Source organism: Candida orthopsilosis (assembly GCF_000315875.1).
Source record: "Candida orthopsilosis Co 90-125, chromosome 2 draft sequence".
NCBI lineage: Eukaryota > Fungi > Ascomycota > Pichiomycetes > Serinales > Debaryomycetaceae > Lodderomyces > Lodderomyces orthopsilosis.
Genome location: NC_018295.1, coordinates 436,200 through 459,988, shown reverse-complemented (window position 1 = coordinate 459,988; position 23,789 = coordinate 436,200). Strand labels below are relative to the sequence as shown.

The window sequence follows — 23,789 nt, the reverse complement described above, 5'->3', positions numbered from 1 at the left end:
AAAAAAAATGCTCCCTTGCGGGGAATTGAACCCCGATCTGCTCGGTGAAAGCGAACCGTGATAGCCATTACACTACAAAGGATTTTATGAGTTATATCGTACTATTCTACTTCCTCTTGCAGCAGGAAAATATAGTTAACTATGATAACTAGTGGAAGTCTTAAGTTATTACAGTGGAAGCTGATATAGCAGTTTACAAGTAATATAACTGTAAGGAGATGTAATCACTGAAGTATGCTTTATAGTGATCAGAATGAGGAGTAGATCAAAGATGAGGATAGGATTGGTTTAGTCTATATTATCTCAATTTGCTTCCTAAGAGGATTTCCATGTTCTTATATAAGATTTCGTAATCCTAACATCAGGGAGCACGATCCCAAACTTCCTCGTCACTCAAGGTCGAAAACAAAAACTCAGACTTAAATTCATTCTTCAGGATAAAAGGTGGTTTTCCTGACAATTGATTAATTTTCTATTGTAGTTGGTAATTTCAAATCATAAAATATTTGGGGCGTATATTAGAGAGTTAAATAGTTTCACCAAAAGTTCGAACCAGGGCCGTTCGGGAGATTGAGACTCGACCGAGTATCAAAAAAATACACCGACAAACTTCGATACATTATCTGCTGACTACACTACTAATTTAATGGACCCAAACTGAGCTTTGAAATAGGCTCCGGGTCTTCGTTTAGTTTTAGAATCAGGTAGAGTCACTTTAGATGGTTTTAGAAGTTTTCCTTCACGCTTCACCGTTGTCTTCAACCCTTTAGCTATTGATGATGGTACAATTCTTTTTTTCCATAAATTATAGACTCCAAGGTGCTATTGATGATATTGTTGTACGAACCTTCCCTTAGGGTTTCCAAATTGATGTTGTTGCCTGTTTGAAAGTTCTGATCGTTTAATCGCAACTTGCTCCAAAACTGTCTATAATTACACAACACTTTGCATCATTTTTTCTCTTCTGACGGCTCTCATCTACCATTCTGATAGATTATTCGCAATTATGAGTGCGATCAAGGTATTATCCTGACCACTCAAGCACCACGACTTCATCAAGTCATAATGAAGCTCTGTCAATGTACCAAGCTTTCATATCTCATTTCCACAGCACACGTTATATAACGTAAACAACTGACAGACAATTTAGCCCAGTTGATCCTACAACATGGCTACTCCTTTCTAGAATGGCTGCAAAACATCTTCTCAATTGTTGTCTAATGTTAGACTGCACACGACGAAAAACTTGTAACCCAAAAAAAAAAAATCGAATCGATGAAAAACTTTTCAATAGGGCGATAGTACAACAGAGCTAATCACAAAACACAACCGACCGTGACAACTGTACCCACTTTTCTAAGATGATAAGGCAGTCGATACGTAGTGTGCATAATATGCCCAAGGAAATACCATTCCAAGCTGTCCCTAGAGGTAAATTCAACCCTAAAAGATCGGCATTCAATTTCAAACCGAAACCAGTAGAAGGCTTAGTTCACAATCCACCTGCTGCTATACTAAAACCATCCATGCAAACACCATACATATTCCTTCCACCAAATGACCCCAGGCGAGAGCTTGCGAAACAATATCGACTTTCGGAAGATGTTGTGGCTGATATGCCTGTAATAAGAGCTTTCAAAGCACCACATGAAAGAGAGTACACTGTGACGAAAGAGGTCGTTGATCAGATCAAGCAATTGAGGAAGGAGGACCCAGAACGTTGGAACTTAAAAGAACTTAGTAAGAAGTTCGACATTGAGTTGACAAAACTAGTGTATTTTCTCAAAAGCGACTTGCAGAAAGTGAACAAGACACAGGATGAGACAAATGTACCCAAATATGTGTTAGATAGAGAAAAGAGAAGACAAATGTGGATGAGGAATATATATTGAGTGGGAGATGTATTAGAAGAGACAAGTCTTCCCAACCAGACGCAAGAATTGGTTCAGCATCACAAATTGTATATAACTAAACAACCCATAACTCTGTAAATAAACAGCCTCACTCTAGTGACGGTAAGTAACTTTTAGATGTATCCTACTCCATATCTCTTCTGGCCGATCCAGGTATCGACTGCTACCAAAGTGAAATATCGCTGAAAAAAAAAAGCTTCAGCAATTTGAAAGAGGTAGTAAAGAAACCAACCACCAACGACATGCCCGAAAACGTATGTTCCATTCCAATCCATCACAAACTATTATTCTAGATACTAACACAATCACAGAGTGAAAACAAGAGACAGAATCAGAAGCAGAATAGGAGAAGAAATCAAAACAATGACAGGCCAAGAACTGAAGGGCCAAAGAGGGAGGCTATACTAGATTTAAACAAGTATAAAGACGAAGAAATCCGAGTCAGATTTGTTGGAGGGAGAAAGGTAACGGGGATTCTCAAAGGGTATGATCAATTGATGAATTTAGTTTTGGAGGACGTTCAAGAGCAACTCAGAGGTACGTAATATGAAAACTGTGTGCTATTGTGATGACTTGTACTAACTATACAACTTTAGATCCAGTAATTGAAGGTAGATATCTTGACAAGACTAGAGAGCTTGGATTGGTTGTTGTCAGATGCACAAGTCTTTTGACAATTTCACCTGTCAAAGGCAGTGAGATAATAGATAACCCCTTTGTAGCGGAACATTGAAAATTGCAGTGTATAGGAGCTGTACTATAATCTAATTTACATGTTATTAGTTTGTTATCGGACAGAGTTTAGTAGTGCCGTGCTCTTCGCAAACCTTGATGATAAAATTTCAATTTTTCGTTTTCAATTATTTTCGAGAATCTCTTATCAGTAAAAAGCTCATCCCACGTATTGGCCCACAAATGTCTGTCTCCGAAGAGGTTAACAAGAACGTGATCTTGCTTCCACAAACAAATCAACTAATTGGTCTTTACAGCATCATTCGTGATCAAAGTACCAAAAGAGGGGACTTTGTTTTCTATTCCGATCGTATCATTCGTCTTTTAGTTGAGGAAGGGTTGAACCAATTACCAGTGGAAGAATGTATTATTGAATGTCATGGAGGTCATAAATATAAAGGGGCCAAGTTTTTGGGAAAAATATGTGGTGTTTCCATTGTGAGAGCTGGTGAATCTATGGAAATGGGCTTGAGAGACTGTTGTAGATCGGTAAGAATAGGTAAAATCTTGATACAAAGAGATGAGGAAACTGCCTTACCTAAATTGTTTTATGAGAAATTACCAGAAGATATTAGTGAACGGTATGTGTTTTTATTGGATCCAATGTTGGCCACTGGAGGTTCAGCAATGATGGCGGTCGAAGTCTTGCTTGCGAGAGGAGTGAAGATGGAGAGAATATTCTTTTTAAATTTGTTGGCAGCTCCGGAGGGAATCAAAGCATTCCATGACAAGTATCCTGATGTAACAATTATAACTGGAGGAATTGACGAAAAACTTGATGATGACAAGTACATTGTTCCTGGTTTGGGGGATTTTGGTGACAGATACTACTGTATATAAATTCGTCTATAAACATTTCCTATGTACGATATCTGGATTATCACGATATTCTTCCAAAGTCACCCACATTTTCTTGAATGTAGATAGACCTGCTAATATGGAACCACCAATCCATGTTGAATATTTTCGTTCAGGAGGAGCATAAATCTTGACCTTCATTTTGGTGCTATACAGCTCATCAGGTCTGGACTTGTTCCATATAGAAGCAGCTTCGGATTGATCCTGCATACTTTTCAACTCTTTCAATAGTCTGTCACCGAAGTTCTTCAACAATGTATTGCCCCCGGATAACAAAAGATTTTGATACAATTGGGGCCTTAGATCTAAATCGGTCTTGTTCACCGCTAATGAGATAAGTTCATGCAACCCAGGACTCTCATCTCCAACTATCTGAGGATTGAATAAGATCTCCGGCGCTCGAAATTTCTCAGCTCCAAGATGTAGCTCATGTCCATCTGGTAAAGTATACGTTGTAAACAACTCATTCTTTGATTTCGTTCTCCTGGCATATAAAGCACCGTATAATTTTTCATCCTTCTGTGGTTCCTTCGATATGAAGCAACATTGCTCCTTGATAATTCGTACAATTTCCATTTCGGAACTACTTTGCAAGGCAACTCCAGACATTCGCCTAATGTTGAACGACATATTCGCAGTTATGTCTCTTCCAGCAATATCCATTCGTTTTATTGAGCTAGGTAAGGCAAAACCTTCGTAAACAGGTACAACATGACTAACACCATCGCCACTGTCCACAACCACCCCTGTTGTTCTCCCCGATGCATACAACGCCAATACTGCCTGAATTGATATATAGACACAGGGGACATTGAATTGTTCAAACATCACTTGACACATTGCGTCTCTATTGGATCTAGGGTTTAAGGGTGCTTCGGTGAGAAGTAAAGGGTGCTCCTCGGGTTGAATTTTGAGCTCTTGGGTAAACATATGGTACCAAAGTTTTTCCATATCAGACCAATTTGTAACAATCCCATGTTCCATTGGATAAGTGAGCCTTAGCAAGCCTCTGTTCTTTTGAGCAGATTCACCAATAAAAGTGTCATCTGAAGAGTCCACACCGGTGGAAGAAGGTAACAAGGAGCCAGCCATAAGCTTTTGGTATTTGGGTCTTCCTACCACTGCCGATGCATATGTTCGTGGCTTATCATCTCCAGCGAATCCAGCCTTGAGGTTTCCAGACCCATTGTCCACCACAACTGGTTGATTGTACAAGGTTTCCATGATGTCATGTTTGGATCAAAAAGTTGAATTTACGCGTACGAAAATTGTAAACAAATGTGTAAGTGGGTCCACACACAATGCTGTATCTCAATGCTTTGTCAAATTCGCAGAGACAACAGATAAGAAATGCATTCACTCTATTGGATGGAGAGTCAAAGGACTCTTCAATCACCAAAGAGGATCTAAAAAAGATGTACTCAAACCTAGGGATGAAACAACCATCAGAGTCAGAAATTGAGACCATGTTTACAATTGAAAATGTCAACCATTCCGAAAAGGGTATATCCTTTACACAGTTCCTGAACATTCTTGCAAAAGAGTTTCTGTTGGTTGAAGACAGGTTATCGATATATGAAGCTTTGCAAGTATTTCTGGCAAAGGGCAACTACAAGTCCTTCAAGGACGAGTTGCAAATTGATCTAGATGAATTGAAAGATGCCTGTTGTTCTGTACGAATGAATGATGGAAACCGTCTATCACGCTCCTCATTTGATGAATTAGTGAAGGGGTTTGTGCTGGAGACAATCGACGGGAAGAAGGTATTTTTAGCATCGAAATGGATGTCTGCATACATTGACTAGATATGAACGAGGTACTAGCTCCATTAAAATTACAATTACTAAGCTATTATAGAGATAGACTGGGTAAAGCTCAGAGAATTAAGTGCATCTACGCAAATATTTACATGTCACGCTAGATCTCGCCACAACAATCTCATTAAATATACATGAATGTATTATCCATATTTTATACATTAACTAACTACTCTTCTATAACTCCGAAGCGAATGGCAAAACATCCAAGTCACCAACAGCAACGTAGTTAAAGTCTTTGACTGGAGCGTCAGCTGCAGTTGGCTTAAACTCTAATGGGTGTGCAACCTTTGATTGCAAAGCAATAGATAATTCAGCAGATTTGACAGCTTTGTTCAAATCACTTGAAGTAACTGACTCAGCAACCTTCTTAGCTTGTCTGATACCTTGTGCGACATCACTAGCCTTACCTGAAACTGAGATGACAAACAAACCAGCATCGTTGTATTTGTACAAGTGTGAAGTGGCACCTGGGATCTTAAACAATGGAGCAACAGAGGTTGGCAATGTTGAAGTACCAATGGCGGCTGACAATACTTCGTATTTACCAAAATCAGCTGGCTTGATTGGGAAACCAATCAAAGCAGTGGATTTTCCAGTAGCTGGTATTCTGGCTTCAGCGTTTTTGTGGAATTCAGTTGGGGCAGCTTGTGCCTTGGATCCTTTAGGTAAGTAACAGAATGCAGACTCTTCGACGAATTTAGTCAAGTCAGCTTCATCAGCACCTTGGGCCACTATTTGAATGTTTTCTCCTGTGAAATTGTCTTGAGCATATTGAGCCAATTCTTCAACTTGAATAGGAGTAGATTCGTGGTAGTATAATGGGGCACCCAATCCTCTTCTGAATGTAATTTCATGCAATTTTTCCAAACCAGTGAAATGTGAGTTTGAGTGCGCAGCTCTGGCTTCAGCAAGAGCAGATGGTAAGACCACTTCTTCAAACTCATGAGGGGTGAATTGAGTGTTTGAAAGTACATTACCCAAAGCTTCAACATAGTATGGCAAGTCTTGTTTCAAAAACTTTGTCTTCAAAACCAAAGCATCTCTTTTGACATGTCCCTTGAAATGACCGCCCAATAATTCAGATTCTCTAGTAAAACGTAATGCTGACTTGGCACCATTATTCAAGAAAGCAAATTTTGATAACAAATGTGATGTACCAAATTTACCATCTTTAGCACCTGCATTTGTAACAACGACGTGAAGTTTCGTTAAGCCATTGACGGACTCTTTTGTTGAGATCTTAATACCATTTGGTACAGAACTGTAAGCACGAACGGCAGTACGGGACAACATATGGGGCTTTTTTGTATATAACTCGAGAAACGTCGTCTATATGGTGACTTCTTTGAACAGAGCTTTAGACTTTTCACTTTCGCAGAGAGAAACAAGAGAAAAAAAAATTATAAATTCTCAGTCGTTGATTGGCACAAGAGGAAGTCATGTGACTAATTGAAGAAATACACTTTGCAGAGGGATTGAGAGTACATCAAAGTGTCTACACATGTTTGTTAGAAGGTAACTTAGTCATAACTTGTATTTAGTATCTCTCCTGTTACTATATCTGCGCCAAGTTAATCTTTTTAAGTTGTTCTTTACATACATCATTTTCCACACCGTAATCAACAATGAGCTTTGCCCATAATAAATCCATCAAAATGAGAATATGCACACCACCCCATATTAAGTTTATGCTGTAGAAGAAATTTGCATTACCGTTTCCTAAAACAATCCAACAGTAATAGAATATAGGGGATAAGATTAGCGCTGTAACTAAAGTCATACTCGAAACATAGATCATTTTGCAGTAAGGTAACACAGTTCCTTTGAAAATTGGCAATATTGATAATGCAAATCCTAAATCTCCAATCGTTGGATAGGATTTGGTGAATGATATCCATAACAAAGACAACAACACAGCTAAAAATGAATCACCTAGTTTAGGAGCAGCCTTTGACTCAAATAAACGCATCGCAATTGGTACGATGAATGAAAATGAGTATAAGTTGAACATTCCAAGGTAAAATGGGGTAAAGAATTCAAACATTTCGGTGAATAGATACCACCATAAGCCGACATTGGGTGTTATCTTTTTGAAAAATACGACCGCCAAATAGCAGTTATCTAAAAAGCGCCACGATGATGTAAATGCAAATGAAGCTGATGCCAAAAGAAGCAATGATCCGAGGTAAATCACCAAGCTGACGCGTAACAACTTTATTGTGGTTGTTGGAAAAATCTTGAGTGCCAATCCCAACACTGAAGGAAGAAGATACAACGCGTTAAATGATAGATATGTTGCTACTGCGAACGCAATCATTGACCGTACAACATTCCTCTTGAGCGTTATTTGAGTTAAGCTCTCAATGATGAAATACCATGTAAACACAACCGTAGAATGACTCAAGTTTGTCAAGATAACCAATGGGTTGAACAAGTAAAAGCATGCAATCAAATCATCGTTGAAACCTGTCACTTGGGATCCAGCGATCTTACTACGCGAATTGTTATACCACTGGTTAAGTTGAACTATCTTCCAAGCAATCAATAAGTCAGTGACAGTATACACCAAATTGAACAAAACTTGTGAGAATGGAAAAACACTAATCCAGGAAGCAAGTATGATTACCAATGGCGGGTGGTGGTTCACACCTCCATCGTACAAATCGATATCATGATTGAAAAAGTATATCGCCTCGAGAAGGGACTTGAACGAAGTTATGGGTGTATTCAATTCAACCGTTGAAGAAAGAGTGGTCGTAATTGAAGGAATAAATGTAGGTAGTAGAAATCGTATGAACCCACCAATGATAAACACTTGAAGTAGTTTACCCATATTTGCTTGTTGGTAACCGTGTCCTTCTGTAAATGAAAAAAAAAACCTAAACAAAAGTTAACAACGAGAAATATCAAAAACCGAAGAGATTGCAACTACACAAGATCCGTATAACCAAAAAATGTCTAGTGTATGTACCAAACACAACATTGAAGTTTCATAAAATAATACTAACAAGTTTTCAGTTTCAACCAATCAATCCAAAACCGTTCATGAAGTCGCTAATAGGAAAGCAAGTGGTGGTTAGACTAAAATGGAACAAGACAGAATACAGAGGCCAATTGATATCGACAGACAATTATCTCAATTTGCAATTAGATAACACGTTTGAGATAATTTATGATAACGAAGATAAACCTCGCGAAGAGGCCATTGGAAGTATATTTATAAGGTGCAATAATGTGTTGTTCATAAGAGAACATAAAGACCAAGAAGCTGAGAGCAAAATACCCGCGAAAGAGGAATCCAAAAAGGCTAAAGAAGCAGACAAGACCACCAATGGTGATGCAAGTGGTAATGGAATCGAGGTCACAAAGGTAGAGTTGAAAGAAGCTGTAATGGAGGAATAAGAGGGCACCGAAAGAGAACAATACTCATTCAACTAATAAAGGTAAGGACCTTCAATGATAACACTCCTGACCTAATGCAAGTTTCTATAATGTACGTGTGTTGTGTAGAGGTAGACTCAATAGAATCACGCTCGTCTTTTAAAAACGCTCGTAAAAAAATTGAATTTCAGTTCTTCAACATCAAACCTCAATGACCGAACCAGAGGTGGCCCCATACGGAGGGTTCATTGTGAAAACTTTGGAAGATGAGAAAGCAAACGAGGCACAACTTGAAGAGTTAGCCATAGAAGTTGAATATAATGGAACCACTCAAAAACTAAGACCCGAGGCATTGAGATTAAATGGAGTTGATAATTTATCAACTGAGGAGATCAAGTCATATGTTGATTACTATCTCAACTACACCACATCACGTAACGAGGAGCTTGATAAAATAGAATACAACCAGATTCCATTTGATGAACAAATCACATTTCGTGTAGAGTGGATCGATGATTCCAACGTCAACGTAGTTTTCAAAACAAACCAAGACAATTTAAGAGCTTTGAGACAATTGAGTAGGGATCCTATAGAGATTGATGATAATGATTCAACGTTCATTAACGAAGTTATACAAGAGCGTAGGGCGAAGGACTACAATCCGATAATATCATTCCGCAGCAGTCAGAGCTTGTCTAATCGTTTGGGATTGAAGGAGAAAGCTAAGGACAATGAACAGGAGGGTATGATAGAGGATGAATCATCCATTGAATTGCGTATTAGACAATCGTTTCAACTGGACCGAAAAGTAAAGAACGCATCACAGTATTCGCGTTATTACTTGATCCATGGAGAACCTGAAAGACCACGTAGATCACGACCAATTCACAGGCACAGAAGGAGAGAGCCAGAAATTCTTGCCAAAAAAGAAGAAGAGCAGGAGGATTTATTTGCTGACAAACTCAAACAAGGAAGATCTAGTTCTCGTGAACAGGCGATTGATGAGGAGGAGGAGGATTTGTTTGCTGACAAGTTGAAGCGTAGTAGATCACGGTCTCCAACTCGGTCCGGAACTAGCCGCTACAGTCAAAGGTAAATAAAATGTATCCATTTCACTCTTGTATTATACAGAATATAGAATTGAATTTTCGTAGTATGCAAAAGATGTCTCAGTTACCCTCTTGACCAAAGTCCTCGGTAAACTTAATATGGTTTGATATATCAGATTCGTTGACAGTAGGTCTATTGCTTTTAATCGATTTGATAAAGTCTTTTATCGTCAAAAAAGGTTCCTTCAATTGATCTGTTTCTATCTCCATCCAACTCATCTCCTTTGCATCTGCATCCCCAGGGGAGCAAGGTGTCAACTTCTCCTTCCCATCATCATCCATTACAGGCTTGAAATGTGTCGCCTGCTGAATCTTTCTGATTGGCTGCATCAACGCATCTCTAACGACTACCGCAATATCATGCCCAGAATAGCCATCTGTCATTTCGGCCAAAGTTCTATAATCATGAGGAGAACATTCACAAGGGACTTCACCAATGTTGATTTCAAACATTCTCGATCTTGCTTCTACGTCGGGTAATGGAATATAAATTCTTCTTTCAAATCTTCTTCTTATCGCAGCATCCAATTGCCAGGGGATGTTTGTTGCTCCCAATACCAATACACCTTGAGAGTCGTTCCCAACACCATTCATCTGCACCAACAATTCCGTTTTAATTCTCCTTGAAGCTTCACTCTCACCTTCTCCTCTAGGCCCACATAAAGCATCAACTTCATCAATGAAAATGATAGACGGCTTGTTTTCTCTGGCCATGGTAAATAATTGCTTGACAAGTCTTTCTGATTCACCCATCCACTTTGAAACCAAATCAGATGAGGAAACACTAAAAAATGTAGAATTTGCTTCTGTAGCAACAGCCTTTGCCAAGTACGATTTACCCGTACCTGGCGGTCCATATAAAAGAATACCGGAGGTGGGTTTCCTATTTCCCACAAATAGTTGAGGGAATTTCACGGGTAATATGACTGCCTCCTTTAGGGCTTCTTTTGCTCCCTCAAGCCCAGCAATATCTGACCACTTGACATTTGGCTTTTCCGACAAGATTGCACCTGCAAGAGCCCCTCTTAATTTCTTTGTATCTGCATCATCATCATCGTCTCCGCTTCCGGACTTCTTTGCCTTGGTAGATCCATTGGCAGAGCTTTCAGCCGAGTTTGATTTGTTTTGTTGTTTTTCAAGATGGTCTTTCAACTGTTCTGCTCGGGTCAAATACTCGGTAAACTTTGATTTCACTAGCTCTTTTGACTTGGGGTTCTTTTCATACTTGATGGCCAACATCAAGTAATCAAGACCATTGTAATATAGTTTATACGCCTCTTCGTATCTGGTGGCAGTATCGGCATCTATCGCCTTTTGTACCAAGTCGATACCCTTGCTCAAGAAATCAGACGCCCCCGACATGACTGTGATCAAATGTTGTTGATTAGAATGTAGTTGTAAGTCTGGTGTGAAATCTAATGAACATACACAGAAAAATATCAAATGGCAATGGAGACACTGTTTTGTGTAATGTTAAGAAAAGTCAGTTATTTGAATAATTTGCAACTGGCACTCATATATTACTGGTATAAGCGGCTGATTTGAATATCGGTTTTACCATAATGGTGGCTAAGGCTACAAATTGGTGGTATTAAGGTAGGATGGGGCTAATGTAGAAGATTACATACTAATAAATTACACAGCAATATACTTTCTGGATACGAGGTAACCTTCAAAATCTTCTCAAATCTTCTCTCCACTCAACGTACTCTAGACTAGTCATTGTTACAACTTAATAAAAATGTTATCAGGAAGCTTGTGATTAAGCTCAAAGCGGTGTAGTGTATTACCCGGTGCGGTAGCGTTTACTTTTCTCCTCACACAAACAAAACCTCGTTTCCTCAACTAACACAACCAAACACTATTGTTTCACAGTTATTCATAAAACCACCCATCATAATGGCAGGAAGAAGTCACAAGGAGTCAGCTTCCGAATCAGAGACACCATCGCGCCATTATAATAGAGATAGAGATGGACCACAGAGCCTGACCACATCCTCAAGCAGGACATCTCAAAAGGCTAGAAATCAGCAAGCTTTACAACAACAGCAATCCTTTTTACTAAAACACATTAACTCGAATGGACCGAAAGATAAACCTAGGGTAGACCCACTTGATTTTGAAAAAATGGATGAAGCAACTTTGCTTAGATACAAGGATCGCTACAATATCAACTTACCACGACCTGAATCGTTGAACTCTGATATTTTGAATAGTGAGATTGGAAAGAAAACATTTAGCAAGAGAAGTCAAGCTAGGCGGCTACAAAAGGCTGGATTGGGTATGGATCACAGAATAAGTAAAGGTGAATATGCTAATCAAGTGAAAAGTCATTTCATGGGATTGCAAACTAAAGAAAATGATATAATCACTGGGTTCTTGTATAAGGTGAAGCATCAAGATAAGGAGTTTAAGCTTACATTCCAGTGATGATTTGATATAGAAAAGAGTATATGTGGCTAAGTAAAATTTTAAGAATATGTTGGTATTCGCGTAAACGAAAAATTTCTGTTGGAATGTACCACACTTCTTTAACTTATCATGGACTCATCTGCGGTACTATTCGCCGTGACCATAGTCATAGGGTTTATATTCCTCAGATGGTTAATATCCCCAATTCCAGAAACCAATGATTTCAATATAGACACATCTGCCTTGTCGAAAGAACAAGATGGAGAAGGCACATCCTCTTCATCAACTAGTGAAGGTACATCAGCAAAAAGTCGGAACAGAAGACAAGTTACTGATTCAATGATTGAAGTCGTACAGACTATTGCTCCAAGGTTGACAGTGGAGCAAATTCGTTTTGATTTAGAAAAGACTGGATCGGTTGAGGTAACGGTTGATAATTATATGCAAAATGGAGATTTACCACATCCTCCGAAATAGATATGTCTTAAAATGGAAAATGAGTACATGGTAGAAAGTATAAGTATAGGTTTGGTTATTTGGTATTATGAGACTGAGTAGTCGAACGTTTGTGAATATGTTCGATATTATTACATAGAGGGCTGCAAAACATCTACACATCTTCCACGGGCCCAAAAGATTCTCAATTTACACAGTCATACATATATTACAGAATCAATGTGGGTGTAATTCGTTTCTTGCCCTTCTTATCTTTGAAAAACGTATCGATTGTAGGAGCTGGCTTCTTTGGCGGCGAAGGCGGGGTTGCAGTTGTTTCAAGGTGCACTTTATCCGAATGTAGACTCTCAACCTTTGGACCGTCATACAAGGGGCCAAAAATGTCGGCTTCAAAATTCACCACAGAGCAGAATCCATCCATCGAACCGACTAGTAACTTTTGGCCATTTTCATCCCAGGTAAGATCAGTTATAGCTTGATAATGTATGTTGGAAACCTGTCCCAAAGGTTTAAAGTTATTGTCTGTTGAGTAAATGACTATGCTATCCAACGTTCCAATAGCAAATATCAATTTATACGGTAATATCAGTGTTTCGCTCAGCAGTTTATATAGCTTAGGATTGAATGACACGATAATTGCTGGTTTTATAAAGCCACTTATTCTGATGACTGGTCCACTTTGCAAATTAGCTATCGAATAAATGTAGACACAATTTGACCCATTTTCATCTAATCCTGCTGGGGTTATCAATAATGACCCATCGGGAGAGCAGCTCAATCTTCTGAAAAATGACTGGAGGTTTTCTGATTGGTACATTTGAGTACCTCCAAGTTTTTGGAATTTATGAAGTAGTGATAATGATCCATCATCATCAAACTTATAAGAAACAATGCTACGGTCAGCAGATTGTGTGAACAAATAACGTTTTGAGAATGCTACACCTTGGATGAAATGATCATTATTTTCCGAGGTGTGGACTAGCTTTCCCACTAATTTCTTTCCATTCTCAACAATATGATACACCCTCAATGTATTATCCATCGATCCTATTGCCAAATAGCCATCGCACCAGCATATGTCAACCAATTCATTGCCAATTGTAATGTTCCCAACGCACTGCCAACTTTCTTTCATATCTTCATCTTCTTCATCACCCAAATCCTTGATAATAGTATCACTTTTTGACCACAAGAAGACGAAACCATCGTCTCCTGCAGTTGCAAGGACGTCACCTTTCGAATTGAACCTGACAACATTAACAGCTTGAGTATGTTTCCTCAATGTAGATAGGTACTCAACTGAATTGTCAACAAATTTCCAGATCCGTACGTTATTATCTCCACCTCCTGTGGCTAATCTTGAAATTTGGTGTTGAGTTGTATTTGGTTGCAAGTCTAATGAGTAGATGGGTTTGTTTTCGTCGTGCCAATGAACGGCTATTGTAATGGCATTCATCGTTGGTGTCACGTTGATGCAAGGGTTGTTCTGTGAAGATGTAATTTAGCGATCAAAAACCACCTTGAAAGGAAAAGACGCGTTTTTGTCATATTGGTGCTACCAAATGATATTAATATATCAAATGGAGCAAAACGTAAATAACAGCATGGAATGAGTTATATATAATAAGAGAATCAGTTCGGAAAGCTTATTAATCAAGTATCTATGTCTCTAAGTACTATGGGTCCTTTTCCGTGGCTTTTGAACCTCTGTTGTTCAACGATTCATTGTCTGTTTTTGAGTAACCCCGAACAACGCATTTCATCAGAGATGAGGCCGTACCGGAGGAAAAATCTTTGATGTGCTGGTTCGTTTTACCAAAGAGCAAGTAGAGTAGATATATGTTCGTCGACAGGTTTGAGCTAGTGCTTGGACAACTAAATTTAATACAACTCTCAAACTCTGTCATCAAACGAAAATTCCGAGCAAAAGTATAATCAGAAGAGGCAATCATATACAGAGAAGAAAAAAACCTTTTGTCACCCACTTTAGTTGCAGAGCCACACAAGTACAATATTCAAATATCAGATGGTAAATCAGGTATAACAATTAGTTTAGCGCATTTGAAGAGCACGTAAGAAGAAAGAATCAACAAGCCTTGCCATGGAACTAGCGCAAAATAAGACCTCATTGAGCAAAGCACAATCACCAATGCCATCAGAACCGTCAACTCACACAAGCGAAAGAGAAAATTCTGAAATCGATGACGAAATAGCCATTAAACAACATAAACAAGAGAAATACACTGAAGCAGATGCAGGTGATGGAACAAAAGCTCATGAACAGTATCTTACCGGTGTACCGTTGTTTCTCACTATTTTATCATGCATTGTCACATTATTCATTGCTGCATTAGATCAAACCATTGTGTCAACTATATTGACCACAGTAGGCAACCATTTCAACTCATTTGAGAAAGTTGGATGGTTAACTTCTGGTTTCATGCTACCGATGGCCTGTTTGATTCCATCTTATGGTAAAATTTCAATCGCATTTGGTCGAAAAGCCACACTTATAGCAGGGATTGTAATCTTCGAAATAGGATCATTAATTTCAGCCCTTGCAAATTCAATGAGCTTGTTAATTGGTGGTCGTGTAATTCAAGGTATAGGTGGTGGTGCTATTCAAAGCATGGTGATGGTTATATTGACGGAGAGTGTACCAATATCGAGACGATCGTTAGTGTTTGCATCAGTATCAGTGGTGTGGTCTACTTCAAGTGTCCTTGGTCCTATAATTGGCGGTGCCTTGGAAAAGATCACTTGGAGATGGTGTTTTTACATAAATTTGCCGATTGGAGGTGTTAGTTTACTTGTACTTATATTTGGTTTCAATCCACCAAAACCGAAAGGGAATATTCGTGAGAAGTTGTCAACCATTGATTACGTTGGTACATTTTTTATGACACTGGGACTAGTTTTGGTTCTTTTGGGATTGACGTTTGGTGGAGTTGACTATCCTTGGAAATCAGCGGCTGTTATATGTTTATTCACCGTAGGTGGGGTGTTGCTCACTGTGTTTGCAGTGTGGAACTTCCGTTATTCACCGAATCCAATAATATTGGCGGATTTTGTTAAGTCATTCACTACAATGACTGCTTTGATTAGTGCCATGTTCAATTTTGGATTTTTCATATCCAACTTGACTTATTTAGCTGTCTATTTCCAGGTAGTGTTCAATGCAAGCTCCTTACAATCAGGAATAGACTTGCTACCTCTAGTCGTTTCTGTTACTATTGCATCATTGGCCAATTCCATGTTTATCAACTTGACGAAGAATGTCAAGATTACCATGATTGTATCTGGAGTGTTGAGTCCCCTAGGATCTGGACTTTTATTATTATTGGACAAAAACTCAAGCGTCGGAAAAAGGATTGGTATTTTGTTAGTTTCTGGTATAGCAATTGGCTTGCAGTTTCAGAGCTCCACCTTGAGTGCACAATTAGTAGCTCCAAAAGACGTTCCGGGAGCACTTATTTTGGTGACTGTCTTGCTTAATTTTGCTAGAGAATTGGCGTCAACTGTTTCGGTCACAATCGCACAATTGTTGTTTCAAGTCACCGGAACTAGATATCTCGAAGATTTGCAACGTGATATAAGTAAGAACGTCGATGGTTATACAGAGTTTATCAACATGCAAGCAAAATCATTGATTTCAAATCCAAGATTGATCAGAAAGTTGCCTACCGAGGTACGAGAAATGGTTTTGGATCAATTTGTTAAAGCGTTGAAAAATGTATTCTATTTTGGATTGGCTTTAGCTGCTGTGTGTTTTATTGCATCATTATTTACAACTGGAAAGAAAATTCCCAAAACAAAAGATATCAAAACTGCCGATAGTGAGGATGATCAAGAAGAGCATATGGAAGAGATAAAAGCTCCCAATGGCACAGATCAATTACAGAATCAGGAGACGACCGTGGATACTCTGGGCTCACACTTGGAGCGTCGGCTAACAAAAGAAGATGGGGAAAATCAACGATAAGTTCTTTTTATTAACTATTCAGGGCCTTGCTAGAAAACGTTTTTGTTAAACGTTCCATATAAGACGTTAATATATACTTTAATTGAGCCAACTGTGCCTCTTTAGATTTAACATCTTTCTCGAAATTACTTATAATATCATCCGTCTCTTGTTTTATCTTGGAGATTAATTTATGTGTTCGCTTATTCTCTTCATTGCGTTCTGCATTGAGTCGCATCACTTCATCCAAAGCTTCGTTTGTTTCCTTTAACTTTTTGCTCAACGTTTCATACTTTTTCGTATACAGTTCCTCCAAATCACGATACTTTCTTTCGTACTTGGCCAACTGGTCTGCTCTTGTTTGAATTTGTTTGGCCAAATCATTAGACTCTCGAGTGATGTCTTGTAATTTGTCATTGTGTTGGCGTATATTGTAAATGTCACTTTCGTCTTTGGTCAACAGCCTCGAAATATCTTCTGCCACTCTAATCAAATTATTGATGCTCAATTCATTCACTTGTATTGAATCAAGTGTTTTGCCCAAGTTTTGATACTGCTTGTCAAATGTCACGAAAGTTCTTATCAATCCCTCAGCCTCCTTGTTCAAGTCATTGACAATGGTAGTCAATTGGCCAATATCTTTCTCCTTAAAGCTTTTTAAATTTTCAATCTCACCAGTGGTTTCATCGCAAAGGAAGCCAATATCGTATAGTTGAGTAGCTAGCGAGTTCTTTTCTGTCTTGTAGTCATCATGTTGTTTAGTCAATCTTTCTTGTGTTGACTTGAGCTGACGAAGTTTTGACTCTAATTTTCTGTTGTAATTGTAAACATGTTGTAGTTCGTGCCTGGGTACATCGCTAAGTCCATCGTCTTCATACTTTAATTTCCTCTGCAATTTATTAATCTGGGAAACACGCGCTTCGTTCTCTTCTTGTAGTTGTTGGATCCTTGTTGTCGTAGCATCAGCTTCTTCAGCCAAATTCTCGTACTCGGAGGAAATGTTTTCTCGGAACCGTAGATAGTTGACAACAGCACTTAGTAATCGTTTCGTACTCAATGCCTCTGGGCGTGTCAAGTCTAGGAGTGTAAGGTCGTCAACCCCGATATTTTGAAAAAACTTTCGACAACACCTAAACAATGTAAGTATTTCATCAGTGGGTGATGGTTCAATTTCATTCTCTTCAATGTTGGTTCCACCATTTTGATCAGCACCTTCGTTTGATGCATCGTCGTTCCTGCTTTTCATAGCCTCCAGCCTTCTCCTTGCCTGTTCCTTTGCTCTCTCGTAGATGTTTTCGATACCCATGAACGTCTCAAGGAAATGTGTATACAATCTGATTATAAAATCACTGGTTGGTTTTGCAACAAGCTCTAATGATACATTAAAGTCACACTCCAACAAACATGAAGTAATCTCCCGGGTATCCAAGTATGGGAATGCATCCTTCCTGACTGGTCTCACACCTCTAGCTGGAGTGGTAATTGTGCTCTGTCTTCTCATTGAATGTGTACTGTTTGGTTGTCTATTCAATGTTTATACTTTATATTAATCATAAAATACAAAACTCATTTTCTCTCGTCTGTTGGAACGAAAAAGGGAAGGAAGAAAAAACTTACAGATACACATCGATAGTAGGAGGCAAGTTAGCGTATTCAATTTCAGTCCAAGCAAAGCCCAATCAATCAGGAGCAAAAGCGTTAGACCAAAACAGTGGGTTTCAGCTTTTATTCAATACAGATTTGATATTGCAACTTACCAGAAATCATGGCCAACGAGGAGTATGTGACAGATTCCAGTTCCGATTTCACAGAGTACTGGATTGACTCATTTTTGGGTATAAAAGGTAATGAGTACTTTTGCGACATAGACGATGAATATATACGTGATCGCTTCAATCTTACAGGGTTGAATCAGGAAGTATCAAAACTTCCAACGCTAATAGATATAATAACTGATGTTATTGATATTGACTCCCAACCAGAAGAACATCGAGAAGCTTTGGAGCATAATGCAAGAATATTATATGGTTTAATTCATGCAAGGTATATATTGACGACAAGAGGTTTGAATAAAATGTTTGAAAAGTTTCGTAATGGAGATTTTGGCTATTGTCCAAGGGTTCATTGTCAACTAAATCCTCTATTACCAATAGGTTTGAATGACCAGCCACGTATGGCAAGTGTTAAGTTATATTGCTCCAAATGTGAGGATTTATACAACCCGAAATCGGGACGTCACTCCGTGATCGATGGTGCTTATTTCGGTACTTCGTTTCCAGCTATGTTTTTCCAGAATTTCCCCAACATGATACCGATACATCCAAAGGAGACGTACGTGCCTCGAGTATTTGGGTTTAAATTGCATGAATACTCCAAATTGAATAGGTGGAGGGAGTTGCAAAGGTTGAAGTTGGAGAGAAGATTGGCAAAGAGTGGTATACAAATAAGGAATGTAGTCGGTGGCTTCCATACCGACAGTAGTCAAACTGTACCTCGTAACGCGTGATATATCGTAACATAGCTTTTTCTTTTAATAGACATAAAATTGGTTAATCGTGTAAGTCAAACGAGTTGAGAAAAAAAAATTGTGGATTGGCGAAATCTCATGATATCACTCATCAAGAACCATGTCGTGTTTGAAAACGACACGGTTAGCACGAACGGTAAAGTTTCTCTCCACAAAGACCTCATCACCCACGATACAAGACTTAAACAGATATGATAATCTTCCATCAAACTCGAGAGTGTTTTCCATGGTACAACCCACAGGAAGAATACATTTGGGGAACTACTTGGGTGCAGTTAAAAGTTGGAGAACCTTATCCAACTCCAATCCTGATAGTGAGTTTATATTTGGAATTGCAGACTTACACGCATTTACAATTTTCAAACCCGCTGAAGAATTGAAGGAGAATAGATATCAAGCAATTGCAAGTTTATTGGCCAGTGGTTTAAACACATCCAAATGTACATTGTACTTTCAATCGGCTGTGCCCGAGCATCTGGAATTAAATTGGTACCTAACATGTATGACGAGTATGGGACAATTGAATAGAATGACGCAATGGAAACTGAAGGCACAACAATCGCAGACAAGTTCAATAATAGATGAAAAGGTGATGGACTCAACAAAAGCTGGTGTGTTTTGTTACCCGGCTTTGCAAGCTGCCGACATTTTACTATACAGGTCGACGCACGTCCCAGTTGGTGACGACCAATCTCAACATTTGGAGCTCTGTAGAAACATTGCAAAGCTATTCAACAATTCATATAATGTCGACTACTTTCCCTTGCCCAAGACCTTGCTAACTCCAGCAAAGAAGATCCTAAGCTTGAAGAACCCGGAAAAGAAAATGTCCAAATCTGATCCGGTACAGGCATCTTGTGTCTATGTAACCGATTCGCCAGAACAGATCCAGTTGAAAATAAGAAAGGCAACCACTGACTCGATACAAGGTGCTTGGAACTTTGATCCAGTGGTGAGACCAGGTGTGTCAAATTTGATCAACATAATATCTGGGTTGACAAATGAATCAATTGAAGAAACTGTCGCAAGTATACAACATTTAAAAGACCACAAGAGTTTAAAGGATTATGTTGCTGAGTTGATTGTCAATGAATTCGATGATAAAAGGCAATTATACGACGAACTTCTCAAGAATAGAGATTATCTTGACCAGGTATGTAGGCAGGGGAGAGATAAAGCTAGAGAAAGAGCTTTGATAAACATCAGAGAGATTAAGAACATCGTAGGAATGGATTAGATGAAATACATTGTAAATAGACCTAGTACATAGACATTAAAGCATACACATGTTAGAGCTTAATGACATTCTTGTACGTGAAGTATAATGCCTTGTTTGTGACTGGTACGTCTATAGCTCTTATATGTTGCACAGACTCGTACTACTTTTAAATTCACACAAATTGCTGCGAAATGTTATATACACTGTAAACACAAAAGTACTAAAATTTCGCGTTGTTTTGATTTCATCACGTAAAAATTCCATTTCCCAGATATAACACAAACACCTCTCTACTTTCTCTGCCATCACAAGACTATCACAACTGGAGTTGGTCTACGATAGAGAAGGTAACCCAATTGAATGGTAGGCGGTTGAAGAATAACAGCTACCAATAAAGCAACAGTGTGTGACCCTGAATTCGAATTTATGATTACTACAATTTTTTAATCTTGTTTACATTTACCTGTCGAACTATAAACAACCAAATATCAACTGTTCCTAAAATTCAACTAATCTGAGAGGAGCCACATCCGCAACATACACAACACACAGCAAGCAATAAATTTTTTTTTCTCCTCCTATTGCTTCCACATCAAATCAAAACCACAACAAACTTTTACTACTCATTGGTCATCTACTCTTTTGAACATTATCATACCAACATACCATAGCATCAACAGCATCAACGCCCATCAGCAAACAATGACTAACGAAGATGATCACAAGCAGATGCAAATAAAAATACTATATTCGTTTGATGATAATCCAACAACATTCCTATCAAGGTCATCACAACAATTTTCGGTGCAAACGGCAGAAGTTCCAATTCACTCCTCATTATCTGACGAGCCTGAGCTAATTACATTAGGGGCACTTGAACTCCGAAGCTGTATAAAGCAGCTACTTCAGTCTAATCCTGAAAATTTCAAGCTCCATTCGGAAGATTATGCTGTCTATTATAAGGATATTACTGAACAACCAGATGAGCCATTCGTTTCAAACGGTGTGCTCTCATCTCTAGTTTCTTCAAAAGAGTCGTGTCTTATTCCTGGAAGAGTATGTCAGAACGTGTCAGCCAACTTTCTATTTGGTAACAAGAAGAAAGCATCATCGTTAACGTTAGAGATCAGGTTAAAACTACATACTATTGAAGGTAGACCAGCTTTTCCGCCACCTGCAAATTTGTCGCAGCTGCAGCAACAACAACAACGTCATCAGCAACAATCTAGACAGCCACTTTCAACTATTAATAGCTCACATGTTGACAGAAAAAGGCCGTACGAGTCCCTAAACAAGTCAACAAATTACTCAGCCAAGGCAACAAGAACATTGTCGTTACCTTCCTATTCAAATATACAAAACATACAACAAGCTGATCGCACCAATACCACCACGCGATATAATAGAGAAAATGTTGAAAATCGCTTTAAGCTGGCGCCTTTTTTTCAAGAAAAAGCAGTGTATGATAGTGGTAAAAAGAGACCAAAGTACTCTTCTGGAACTATGCCACTACAACAAAACAAACCAAGTCTGACTCCGTCTCAACTAATTCCACAAAGAGCTGTTCGTACCAGGTCTATGTTTACAAATACACCCATAATGGTCTCGTCACCGATTAACGAAGAAACGTACTCATCTGATGACCCCGAATACAAAGCTAATGAAGATAATGATGAAAATATTGAAGAAGAAGAGGAAGATGAAGATGAAGATTACAATGCTACTTCGCCATATACCCCTCAACAACCGCCATATGTAAATAAGGAAACTCCACCAGAATTACCTGAAGATTTGGACAGCAGGCGCACTCATACAATCACTAGTGCCAAATTACCCGAAAATCATGGATTGGTTTGTATCAACTCATGTTGTCGGACTCAATCGTCAATTGCATGGAAATATTTCGAGACGGAATACAAGCCCCATTTCTCAGCTCTTATACGGGCCACTGAATTCGATAAAAAGCATTATGAGGGAATGCTTGGTCCTTTATGTAATGCATGTTTTCTTTTTTACAAAAATAAAGGTTTCATGAGACCCGAACATGTTGTGAGAAAGTACAATCAGCAACAACGATACACTCAGAAATTGAAAATGAAGAACTCAAAAGAGGAGGAATCGGAGGATTCCAAATCAACGTCACTTAATGCCATTGCTAATAAAAAGAGTTTCCATTCTTCACCGAAAACGTTTCCAACCCCATCACATACGCCATCGGCAATCAACCAAGTTATACAAAATAAGTATCATAGTGGTCAGAACCATCATCATTATCCAAATCCTTTACCTTCAGGACAAACACCAGATTACCATGATATACTAAACCAACTCAATGTTTATGGTGGTCCATCAACTGATATTGATCCACTACCAGGTGCCACGCCACCAATGCTTGCAACAAAGTCCAATACTCGAATCATCAATGTACCGGATAACGATACTAAACGAGCAACAAAGCAAAACACTACAGTTATTGATTTCTATGAAACTGAAGATAAAGAAAATTGTCCACCACAAGAAGTCACTAACAAGGAAATTGCGGAACTTGATGCCATGTTACAATCAATCCACGAAGATTCAAATACAAATTGGATGAGTCTTTTCAATGATTCAGTTAGGAAAGACGAAAATAGTCCCAATTCCAAAACACCAGTTGATCAAAATCCAATTACATTATTAAAAAAATCGTCAATCAATTCGCCTTCGCATTCTTCAAATAAACTGTCAATGGCAAATATGCCTAGTTCTCCGTACTTGTCAACTCAGTCACAAGGTGAAAACATTCATAATGGATTGGACGATGTATTGGGAAGTGCGACATTTAAACAAGGTGGTAGTGACTCATCACCGCAACATGCAAGTAGAACAGATACAGCAACACTGTTGATGAATTGGCAACATAATACAAGTAATTCGGCCTTGAAGGATTTGGGTTCAACGCCTAATACTGATTTCTTTTCTAATGTTGATCATGATGATGATAAGTATGATGGGAATAAGAGTGTTGATGTGAGTGCGGAGAATATGGAGACTATTTAGTGGTTATGTAAAATAGAACTAAAGAAATATAATTTATCGTAATACAATATTCCTGCGAAGGATTTTTTAGAGGCTGCTGATGGAACGCTGGTATGGAAGATAATCAATGGTACTGGCATAATGTTATGTGATGTTACTACTGAAAATCAGATCAGTTACCTCTTAAATCCATACAGTGCTAGTGTGGACAATTCAATGACACTAGCAGTAGTAAATCTGGCTATATTGCAACTAACAAGCTGCTCAATTCTCTTTCAAAAGCATAATTAGTCACCGACACCCCCAAAAATCCCTTAAATTTTGCCTAAGAATCTGTAATCTTTTTCTGGTGTGTTGAAGCTAAGTAATTTTTAGTCATGAAA

The 23,789-nt window shown here is 38.6% G+C and overlaps 18 protein-coding genes and 1 non-coding gene across 19 annotated transcripts; 12 read left to right on the top strand and 7 right to left on the bottom strand. All coding sequences in view use genetic code 12, as the record gives it.

The window, feature by feature from the left end:
• Positions 1-10: 10 nt before the first annotated feature.
• CORT_0_Glu(TTC)_19 lies at positions 11-82 on the bottom strand. Its single transcript has one exon. It is a non-coding gene (tRNA).
• Positions 83-1,361: 1,279 nt separating this feature from the next.
• CORT_0B02210 (hypothetical protein) lies at positions 1,362-1,892 on the top strand (the record flags this gene model as incomplete). Its single annotated transcript, XM_003867329.1, has 1 exon — positions 1,362-1,892. The coding sequence occupies one exon, from the start codon at positions 1,362-1,364 to the stop codon at positions 1,890-1,892; it is 531 nt and encodes a 176-aa protein (XP_003867377.1).
• Positions 1,893-2,155: 263 nt separating this feature from the next.
• On the top strand, positions 2,156-2,646 carry CORT_0B02200 (Lsm7 protein; the record flags this gene model as incomplete). Its single annotated transcript, XM_003867328.1, has 3 exons — positions 2,156-2,167; positions 2,225-2,450; positions 2,510-2,646. 3 exons carry the CDS (start codon positions 2,156-2,158, stop codon positions 2,644-2,646), a joined length of 375 nt encoding a protein of 124 aa, XP_003867376.1.
• Positions 2,647-2,744: 98 nt separating this feature from the next.
• CORT_0B02190 (Fur1 uracil phosphoribosyltransferase) lies at positions 2,745-3,485 on the top strand (the record flags this gene model as incomplete). The annotated part of the gene is made up of 1 exon (XM_003867327.1): positions 2,745-3,485. One exon carries the CDS (start codon positions 2,745-2,747, stop codon positions 3,483-3,485), a length of 741 nt encoding a protein of 246 aa, XP_003867375.1.
• A 6-nt stretch (positions 3,486-3,491) lies between these two features.
• Positions 3,492-4,727, bottom strand: CORT_0B02180 (Arp1 centractin; the record flags this gene model as incomplete). The annotated part of the gene is made up of 1 exon (XM_003867326.1): positions 3,492-4,727. The coding sequence occupies one exon, from the start codon at positions 4,725-4,727 to the stop codon at positions 3,492-3,494; it is 1,236 nt and encodes a 411-aa protein (XP_003867374.1).
• Positions 4,728-4,804: 77 nt separating this feature from the next.
• CORT_0B02170 (hypothetical protein) lies at positions 4,805-5,308 on the top strand (the record flags this gene model as incomplete). Its single annotated transcript, XM_003867325.1, has 1 exon — positions 4,805-5,308. One exon carries the CDS (start codon positions 4,805-4,807, stop codon positions 5,306-5,308), a length of 504 nt encoding a protein of 167 aa, XP_003867373.1.
• A 189-nt stretch (positions 5,309-5,497) lies between these two features.
• CORT_0B02160 (Qcr2 ubiquinol-cytochrome-c reductase) lies at positions 5,498-6,616 on the bottom strand (the record flags this gene model as incomplete). The annotated part of the gene is made up of 1 exon (XM_003867324.1): positions 5,498-6,616. The coding sequence occupies one exon, from the start codon at positions 6,614-6,616 to the stop codon at positions 5,498-5,500; it is 1,119 nt and encodes a 372-aa protein (XP_003867372.1).
• A 262-nt stretch (positions 6,617-6,878) lies between these two features.
• On the bottom strand, positions 6,879-8,156 carry CORT_0B02150 (Gab1 protein; the record flags this gene model as incomplete). Its single annotated transcript, XM_003867323.1, has 1 exon — positions 6,879-8,156. The coding sequence occupies one exon, from the start codon at positions 8,154-8,156 to the stop codon at positions 6,879-6,881; it is 1,278 nt and encodes a 425-aa protein (XP_003867371.1).
• Positions 8,157-8,277: 121 nt separating this feature from the next.
• CORT_0B02140 (Smx3 protein) lies at positions 8,278-8,725 on the top strand (the record flags this gene model as incomplete). Its single annotated transcript, XM_003867322.1, has 2 exons — positions 8,278-8,286; positions 8,342-8,725. 2 exons carry the CDS (start codon positions 8,278-8,280, stop codon positions 8,723-8,725), a joined length of 393 nt encoding a protein of 130 aa, XP_003867370.1.
• A 190-nt stretch (positions 8,726-8,915) lies between these two features.
• Positions 8,916-9,800, top strand: CORT_0B02130 (hypothetical protein; the record flags this gene model as incomplete). The annotated part of the gene is made up of 1 exon (XM_003867321.1): positions 8,916-9,800. One exon carries the CDS (start codon positions 8,916-8,918, stop codon positions 9,798-9,800), a length of 885 nt encoding a protein of 294 aa, XP_003867369.1.
• Positions 9,801-9,873: 73 nt separating this feature from the next.
• On the bottom strand, positions 9,874-11,175 carry CORT_0B02120 (Vps4 protein; the record flags this gene model as incomplete). The annotated part of the gene is made up of 1 exon (XM_003867320.1): positions 9,874-11,175. The coding sequence occupies one exon, from the start codon at positions 11,173-11,175 to the stop codon at positions 9,874-9,876; it is 1,302 nt and encodes a 433-aa protein (XP_003867368.1).
• Positions 11,176-11,712: 537 nt separating this feature from the next.
• Positions 11,713-12,243, top strand: CORT_0B02110 (hypothetical protein; the record flags this gene model as incomplete). Its single annotated transcript, XM_003867319.1, has 1 exon — positions 11,713-12,243. One exon carries the CDS (start codon positions 11,713-11,715, stop codon positions 12,241-12,243), a length of 531 nt encoding a protein of 176 aa, XP_003867367.1.
• A 111-nt stretch (positions 12,244-12,354) lies between these two features.
• On the top strand, positions 12,355-12,702 carry CORT_0B02100 (Cue1 protein; the record flags this gene model as incomplete). The annotated part of the gene is made up of 1 exon (XM_003867318.1): positions 12,355-12,702. The coding sequence occupies one exon, from the start codon at positions 12,355-12,357 to the stop codon at positions 12,700-12,702; it is 348 nt and encodes a 115-aa protein (XP_003867366.1).
• A 187-nt stretch (positions 12,703-12,889) lies between these two features.
• CORT_0B02090 (Cac2 protein) lies at positions 12,890-14,137 on the bottom strand (the record flags this gene model as incomplete). Its single annotated transcript, XM_003867317.1, has 1 exon — positions 12,890-14,137. One exon carries the CDS (start codon positions 14,135-14,137, stop codon positions 12,890-12,892), a length of 1,248 nt encoding a protein of 415 aa, XP_003867365.1.
• Positions 14,138-14,782: 645 nt separating this feature from the next.
• Positions 14,783-16,663, top strand: CORT_0B02080 (Sge1 multidrug resistance factor; the record flags this gene model as incomplete). The annotated part of the gene is made up of 1 exon (XM_003867316.1): positions 14,783-16,663. One exon carries the CDS (start codon positions 14,783-14,785, stop codon positions 16,661-16,663), a length of 1,881 nt encoding a protein of 626 aa, XP_003867364.1.
• A 10-nt stretch (positions 16,664-16,673) lies between these two features.
• Positions 16,674-18,143, bottom strand: CORT_0B02070 (Nuf2 kinetochore component; the record flags this gene model as incomplete). Its single annotated transcript, XM_003867315.1, has 1 exon — positions 16,674-18,143. The coding sequence occupies one exon, from the start codon at positions 18,141-18,143 to the stop codon at positions 16,674-16,676; it is 1,470 nt and encodes a 489-aa protein (XP_003867363.1).
• Positions 18,144-18,407: 264 nt separating this feature from the next.
• On the top strand, positions 18,408-19,148 carry CORT_0B02060 (Ckb2 regulatory subunit of protein kinase CK2 (casein kinase II), beta prime subunit; the record flags this gene model as incomplete). Its single annotated transcript, XM_003867314.1, has 1 exon — positions 18,408-19,148. The coding sequence occupies one exon, from the start codon at positions 18,408-18,410 to the stop codon at positions 19,146-19,148; it is 741 nt and encodes a 246-aa protein (XP_003867362.1).
• Positions 19,149-19,269: 121 nt separating this feature from the next.
• CORT_0B02050 (Msw1 protein) lies at positions 19,270-20,406 on the top strand (the record flags this gene model as incomplete). Its single annotated transcript, XM_003867313.1, has 1 exon — positions 19,270-20,406. The coding sequence occupies one exon, from the start codon at positions 19,270-19,272 to the stop codon at positions 20,404-20,406; it is 1,137 nt and encodes a 378-aa protein (XP_003867361.1).
• A 684-nt stretch (positions 20,407-21,090) lies between these two features.
• Positions 21,091-23,427, top strand: CORT_0B02040 (hypothetical protein; the record flags this gene model as incomplete). The annotated part of the gene is made up of 1 exon (XM_003867312.1): positions 21,091-23,427. One exon carries the CDS (start codon positions 21,091-21,093, stop codon positions 23,425-23,427), a length of 2,337 nt encoding a protein of 778 aa, XP_003867360.1.
• Positions 23,428-23,789: the final 362 nt, after the last annotated feature.